Raw genomic sequence first — 8433 nt, forward strand, 5'->3', positions numbered from 1 at the left:
CCCTAATTCTTGCGATGTGTCGCACACCGTCGGCACTAGTCGGACCCCTGTCGGCAACTTTTGAGCATGTTGAGTCAGCAGAGCCCGTCAGTGAAAGAGATTACTGTGTTTAGCTGTTCAGCTTAGTGAATCAGTGCTAAGCTAGTGAATCGGGGCTATTGGCTGTAGTCTTTGTGGTGTGCTACTTTTTGGCCCAGACGGCAAGCAACATGAGGCAACACAACAGTTGGCCTTCGTCGTCGCTAGTCGGTGTGGTGTGTCTGGGTCCTATTTCTCATTTGACCCTCAAAAGCCTGATAAACTGATTCTTCATGATTGTTTGACATCCATAAAGGACTGGATGTAACACTTTTTTACAGCTAAATACTGACAAGGCAGAAATCCTTATTATCACCAAAGATAGTGTGATTTCTAAAGTCAGGCTTATTTTGGATTATCTTTCCTTTTCTGTTCACTCCAGCCTTAGAAACCTTGATCATAGCGCGTCTTAGTTGTCATATCAAGATGCTGACCTGTTCCTGCTTTTATCATTTGAGAAACATTGTTAGGCATAGGCCTGTTGTATCGCCTGCTGAGATGGAAATTATTATTCTTACGTTCATCTCTACACACATAGACTATTCTAATTCACTTGTTACTTGCCTTAGCAAATCCTCTCTGGATCAGCTCCTCTTTATTGAGAATGTTCTAACTAGAACTAGGGAGTGCCCTCACATTACTTCCATTCTGATGTCCTCACACTGGCTTCCAGTTGAATATACGGTTAACTTTGAGGTTTAAGTGATTACATAGAGCCTTGCATGGTCAGGCACCCTTCTACATCACTGATCTAATTTACTCCTACACAACATCAAGATCACTTACGTCCTCTGTTAATTTTATATTGTCGTGCAAGCCTCAAAACGAAGGGGGATCGAGATTTCACTGAAGAAGTCACTTAGATGAGTGATGAAACGTTTCTGTCAATAAACGTCGTGTCCAGATGAACTGATTCAACCTTCTTTGAGTTTCTTACCTGGATTATTGAGCCTGCATCAAGACATTTCTCAGTTGTTGCTCCTAAACTGGAACGCTCCCCCCTTGGCCTAGCAGTTTGTTGACTCTCTGTCAAACCATGTGTTAAGTTAATCATATAGCCCTCAACCACAGTGACAGTATCATTTACATATCTACATTTAAAGCATGTAGATAGAATAAATAACACGTCCTGTTAAAAACTTCACAAGAAAAAAAAACTTGTTGTGAAAGAGAGACTGTGGATTAATGGATAGGACATAGGTGTAGAATAGATGCCCAAAATAGAAAACGAGGTAACAAATAAAACATTTAAAGAGCACACTTTAATATAACAACACGTGAATATAACAATTTCAACCCGAAGTGCTTTTCATCTTACATTTTTTCTTAGGTATTTCCATCCATCCATCCATTATCCAAACCGCTTATCCTAGGTAGGGTTGCGGGACGCTGGAGCCCATCCCAGCAGTCATTGGGCGGCAGGTGGGGAGGCACCCTGGACAGGTCGCCAGTCCATCACAGGGAACATTTGCATTAGCAATATTACATCAAAATTCTCTGACATTAAATATGGTGTACCTCAGGGCTCAGTTGTTTTCTCTCTTTATATTTTACCTCTTGGCCAAATTTTACATAGTTATGGAATAAATTTCCATTGCTATGCTGATGATACTCAGCTGTAGGTATTTCTTAGACATTCTTAGGTAATTCTTTTTGAAATATATCAAAATTTGGCTCATTCATGTCTGCTTTTAACACTTTTAGCGCTAGTCGAAAAGACTCTCCATGGGAGTAGGGCCTCCTGGCTTAGTTAAAGGGGACAGTGCTTTTTTTCTTCTTTTTTGTCTACAAGAATTTTTCAACCCCACCTTAATCTGAAAAGGGATATACTAATGACATGTTTGAAATGCGTCCTAAAGAAGCATGCTAACAAATTATCCTCCACAGGCTCATTTCCTGGACTGGCCGAAAGATCGACCCAGTCGGTGTGGACTACATCCTACAAAAACTTGGCTTCCACCACGCCAGGACCACAATTCCCAAATGGCTGCAAAGAGGAGTGATGGACCCTCTTGACAAGGTGTTGTCAGTTCTCATCAAGAAGCTGGGTACAGCCCTGCAGGATGAGAAGGACAAGAAAGGCAGAGACAAAGAAGAGCATTGAAGCTTAACTGTGATACCTTGCTGATGCAGAAGCTAGCGATGCATTGCGTTATGAGCAGAAACACTGGATTACTGTATTGTGATGGCCACTACTGTACAAATCATGTCAAACCTACCCATTTTAACTGCTCCAGTGTGTACATTTCTGTGTCGTTGTTTACTGTGGTGGATGCCACTATGGGCTCTGACTGAAGCATTTTGCACCAATGGGAATGTTTATTGTGAACAAAGTAGCAAAGTCTTGATTCTTTTGCTTTAACTGATAACCACTGCTGAAAACCAACTGAATTTTATCTTCTACCTGTTGATTTATTTACTGGAATCATTTTGAGGTTTATTTTAAAGCTGACCAATATTTCCTGAGAAATGATCTCTCAAACTGTTGCCTTTTTCTTTGTTTCCAATGGAACACATAGTTAATTGAGCTTCGTATTTTAAAGCTTGGTTTTAAGATATAAAAGACATTTCCAAAGCAACATTGTTTTGAGATGATTAATATGAACAAACAGAACATTTTAGCATGTCACCTACTCTTGTGAAGATAAGTGGAATTTGTAATGATTTGAAATTGGATCATTCAAGCCTCAGTGAAATGTCATCTATAACTTATATTAGCTTGGTGTGTCAAGCCTGTTTTCTTTTTGTTTTAATTTATGCGATGGACCAGTTTATATAAAATAAATGTGTTGATTTCGTCATTTAATAAAATCATTGCCATTTAATTTTGAACGCTTTTCTAGACTGTCACTCTGATATCATATGTAGGTTAAAGTCCTACTATGTAGAATTTACATTAATAAATATCACCAAATTTTCCATTCAGTAGATGTGTTGAGATGTTAAATAATAAAGTCCACCTGTTTTTGATTTATTACCTTGATTTTGTCTGCTTTTTTGCCTCTGGCCCCCACGTTCTAGTCGCACACAATGGCTATTTTATCTTTTCTTCTTTTTTTCTAGAATCTTGAACCTTGTTGACACACAAGAAGTGATGTGTTTCACCTAGCAGTGATAACTTCTGCTGTGATTTTCCCCAGAAAAGTAAAATAATATGTGAGGCATCCACAGACCATGTTTTGGTGCTTGAACCGATAGCTGACGGAAGTAGAAGGACAGACAGACAGACTTGAAGGAAACTCACCCATGTATTTGTAATTGTAAGTATGCTTGCTGTTGTTTTTATCGTAGCATGACCATAACTGATTGTGTATTACAGATGATTACACGGTAAACATACCTGACTTAAAAACATTATGCTTTTTTCTTCCCTCAAAAAAAGTCAATCTCACTCACAGGTGGAAAATTATGTTGTCATCCATGTTCACCATTCACACACACACACACACACACAACTTTGCAGACAGTGTTCTTAGCTTCAGCATCCTGCCAGAATCACATGCCAGCCTTCATGTTTGGCTGATGACAGCATCTCTTACCTGTCAGTTGTGCAGCATCTCTTACCTGTCAGTTGTGCAGACGTGTTTTCCTTACTGCTCTCTATTAGACCGGACATACGTATGTACTCGCCTTGTTGTTATCTACAGCCTAGCTACAGATTGTCTATATATATATATATATATACAGTGCATCCGGAAAGTATTCACACCCCTTCACTTTCCCCACATGTTGTTATGTTACAGCCTTATTCCAAAATGGATTAAATTCCTTTTTTTCCCCCTCATCAATCTACATACAATACCCCATAATGACAAAGCGAAAAAGGTTTTGTAGAAATTTTTGCAAATTTATTAAAAATAAAAAACTGAAATATTGCATGTACATAAGTATTCACACCCTTTACTCAGTACTTGGTTGAGGCACCCTTGGCAGCGATTACAGCCTCAAGTCTTCTTGGGTATGAAGCTACAAGCTTGGCACACCTATATTTGGGGTATTTCTCCCATTCTTCTCTGCAGATCCTCTCGAGCTCTGTAAGGTTAGATGGGGAGCGTCGCTACACAGCTATTTTCAGGTCTTTCCAGAGATGTTCAATGGGGTTCAAGTCTGGGCTCTGGCTGGGCCACTCAAGGACATTCACAGACTTGTCCCGAAGCCACTCCTTCGTTGTCTTGGCTGTGTGCTTAGGGTCGTTGTCGTGTTGAAAGGTAAACCTTCGCCCCAGTCTGAGGTCCTGAGTGCTCTGGAGCAGGTTTTCATCAAGGATCTCTCTGTACTTTGCTCCATTCATCTTTCCCTCGATCCTGACTAGTCTCCCAGTTCCTGCCACTGAAGAACGTCCCCACAGCATGACGCTGCCACCACCATGCTTCACTGTAGGGATGGTATTAGCAAGGTGATGAGAGGTGCCTGGTTTCCTCCAGACGTGACGTTTGGCATTCAGGCCAAAGAGTTCAATCTTGGTTTCATCACACCAGAGAGTCTTGTTTCTCATGGTCTGAGAGTCCTTTAGGTGCTTTCTGGCAAACTCCAAGTGGGCTGTCATGTGCCTTTTACTGAGCAGAGGCTTCCGTCTGGCCACTCTACCATAAAGGCCTGATTGGTGGAGTGCTGCAGAGATGGTTGTCCTTCTGGAAGGTTCTCCCATCTCCACAGAGGAACGCTGGAGCTCTGTCAGAGTGACCATCGGGTTCTTGGTCACCTCCCTGACCAAGGCCCTTCTCCCCTGATTGCTCAGTTTGGCTGGGTGGCCAGCTCTAGGAAGAGTCCTGGTGGATCCAAACTTCTTCCATTTACGAATGATGGAGACCACTGTGCTCTTCGGGACCTTCAAAGCTGTAGAAATGTTTTTGTACCCTTCCCCAGATCTGTGCCTCGATACAATCCTGTCTCGGAGGTCCACAGACAATTCCTTTGGCTTCATGGCTTGGTTTCTGCTCTGACATGCACTGTCAACAGTGGCATCTTATATATAGACAGGTGTGTGCCTTTCCAAATCATGTCCAATCAATTGAATTTACTAGAGGTGGACTCCAATCAAGATGTAGAAACATCTCAAGGATGATCAGTGGAAACAGGATGAACCTGAGCTCAATTTTGAGTGTCATAGCAAAGGGTGTGAATACTTATGTACATGCAATATTTCAGTTTTTTATTTTTAATAAATTTGCAAAAATTTCTACAAAACCTTTTTCACTTTGTCATTATGGGGTATTGTGTGTAGATTGATGAGGAAAAAAGGAATTTAATCCATTTTGGAATAAGGCTGTAACATAACAAAATGTGGGGAAAGTGAAGAGGTGTGAATACTTTCCGGATGCACTGTACATTATATATATATATATATATATATATACAAACTTAGCACCAAAAGTAAGGAAATGTGTGTTTGGTAGATTATTTCTTTGTTGTAACAATGCTTCTTGGCAATAAATCTTATACCGTTGGAAAGCCTGTTTATTTGCCTTTTAAATGGCGCCACATGTGTAAGGAACATGCATTTGTGGGATGAGCAGCAGAGCTGAGTATTTGGGTTGCGCCCATGAAAAATGTGCCAAATCTTCTCTGCCAATGCCAAACAGCTTATTTTGCTGTTGACTCTTGTTTTGAGCTTCTGGTACCCCAGTTGCTGCCAATCAGCTGCTTGATAGAAGATTTATTGCTAAGAAGCATCGTTACAACAAAGAAATAATCTACCAAACACACATTTCCTTACTTTTTATGCTACGTTTATATATATATATATATATATATATAGACAATCTTATCTGTTTTGCCACTTAAATGTGACGAGGATCAAACAGCGGCCTGCTATAGCACACAGTATGTAACATTTAAGAAAAATATTTGTAAAATAACTTATTTAAATTCCAGCTGGGTTTATTCAGCTGGTTTATTCAGCTTTAACGTGGGTGAAGGAGCGGGGCTGACCGACACAGCAGAGGTTTTCAGTTTGTGTTCTTATTGTTGGGAGGCGTAGCGTGACGGGTGTGTTCAGCTGAGTCTGGTAAACCGGTCTATCTTGAGGACTGAACGCTAGGGATGAATGGATTTAGAGTTGAACCAAGGTCAACAACCCCTGAGGTTGTCCGACTGCTCTAGAAACATGCTGCCGTCTGTCACACTGGGGGTATTACAAAATTCAGTTTTCCTGAAAATTCCCAAGGAAACACTGCTGATGCGGGACAACCCTTACTGCAAAGTCCAAATGACGTTTAAATGCGTGTTCTTGCTGCAACAATGTACTGTGCACATTGTGTGTCTTTTGTCTCCTTTGGAGGAAAAAAAAACATGACCCAAAAGGAAGAAATGTGTATTTTTATTTTTTGTCCTCATGAACGCTTCCCCTATCCCGGCCTCTACCGGTAGGTGCAGACTAGGTCCTACATGTACATGGATGGAGAACAGCCAATCGCCACATTGTATTTTGAGGACAGTTTTACAGCGTTTTTTCGGTGGTTGCCTACATAACCCCTGGACCTGCTACCCTTCCATGGAGCTCAAGACGTGTCCGGAAAGGTCACGCTCAGGAATCAGAAGAGGTGGCCTCCTTGTTCTCATGCCTTATTCCCACCTCACTTTCCCACCCTCAGTGTGTGTGTGTGTGTGTGTGTGTGTGTGTGTGTACGTTAGCAGAGTAAATGGTGGAATAAATCCTAAAGTTTCAGTTTTATCCATTCAAATAAATTAGAGAAATGTTTTACTAATTAGCTCATGATTTATCTTTCTTAAATACACGGTTATAAACTCCTCAAAGCCAGAATGGATATTTATGGATACCATTAATAAAAACTGGATTCAGATCCTCTTAAAATCTACAAATTTCTAATTTCCCTTTTTTCACAAAAGTACTTGAAGGGATTGTTGCTACTTACCTCAAATATCTAGCCTGAGATAGGCTAGTTGAATCATTTTAGTCTGGTTTTTAGGTCGTAGCACCAAGATCCTACTCACAAAGGTGGCTAATTACCTACTTTTTGTCTCTGATGTGTACTTAACATATTGTCTTACTGTTACCAGATCGGAGCATGTCATTTGATTCAGTTTTTAATCATCTCAGTGACTCCAGCTCTGATGTGTACTTAACAACAACTCTGTAATCTCGGGGAGAACGCAGTGTTTTTTCTACAACTCTGATTGCATCAGTGTGAACCCCACAGCTTTATCCTGGGCCCACTATTGTTTTCTGATATGCTATCTCCTGGCAAAATGATCTGAAATTACGATGTTGATTTCATTATGCTGACAATGCCCACCTTTACATACCCATTAAGCCAAAAGAAAGTTCACAAATTATGAATCTATAGCCATGCTTGAAACAACGGATGTTATTAAATATTTAAATACAGGAAATGTTCCTCTCTAAACCACCACATCAGAAATCCACCCATCCATTATCCGAACCGCTTATCCTGCTCTGAGGGTCGTGGGGATGCTGGAGCCTATCCCAGCAGTCATTGGGCAGCAGGCAGGGAGACACCCTGCCAGACCATCACACACACACACACACACACACACACACACACACACACACACACACACACACACACACACACACACACACACACACACACACACACACACACACGGACAATTCAGTACGGCTGAGTCACCTGACCTACATGTCTTTGGACTGCGGGAGGAAACCGGAGCCCCCGGAGGAAACCCACGCAGACATTCAAACTCCACACAGACGACGACCCGGGACAACCCCCAAAGTTTGACTACCCCAGGGCTCGAACCCAGGACTTTCTTGCTGTGAGTCGACTTCGCTAACCACTGCGCCACACCAAAAATCATTTGGGATAAATGTACATGTTCGGCATTTTCTGTTTCTGTTTCAACATTTAAAGAATCACATCAGTGACAAGACTGGTACGTTTCATTCGCAAGAGTCTGCAACATCTCCTTTTCAGAGCACTGCTGGAGGGAATGTCGGCGGAACACAAGGCTGATGTTCGCCGGCTGAGCAAAGGCTGTGTGTTGGAGAGGGTGTGCGACCTCCCCGATGACCTTGTGTCATTTTTGTCCAGACTGCGGAGCCAAACAAGCCTGACAATATCAGAGGTTTTTAAGTGACAATAAGGTGATGGCATACGTTATTTTTCTTATGTGACATCATGTCTCATCTAAATCACCTTTATCTGCAATGACAAGGCAAGAAACCACACTGCTGCAGACATGTGAGGCGGTTGAAGCTTCAGGTCAAAGCTGAACCTTTTGGAGAGAGACATTCTCAGGAGAAAGTTGCACTTCTTTCCACATCCGCAGGAGCGTTGTGAGAAGAAGGAAATGCAGGAGGATCCAGAGATGAAGGATTTCGTGACGAACCTGGCAGAAAACTTTAAGGAATGA

The 8433-nt window shown here is 41.6% G+C and overlaps 1 protein-coding gene across 1 annotated transcript in view; it reads left to right on the top strand.

Moving 5' to 3' along the window:
* Positions 1-3048, top strand: part of kiaa1109 (KIAA1109 ortholog) — a 244713-nt gene extending 241665 nt beyond the window's left edge. The window contains exon 87 of the mRNA XM_056296251.1: positions 1966-3048. Coding sequence (XP_056152226.1) covers positions 1966-2182 — 217 coding nt within the window. The 3' untranslated portion in view covers positions 2183-3048. The remainder of the gene's footprint in view (positions 1-1965) is intronic.
* Positions 3049-8433: the final 5385 nt, after the last annotated feature.

This window comes from Lampris incognitus, chromosome 16 (genome assembly GCF_029633865.1).
Source record: "Lampris incognitus isolate fLamInc1 chromosome 16, fLamInc1.hap2, whole genome shotgun sequence".
Taxonomy (NCBI): Eukaryota; Metazoa; Chordata; class Actinopteri; order Lampriformes; family Lampridae; genus Lampris; species Lampris incognitus.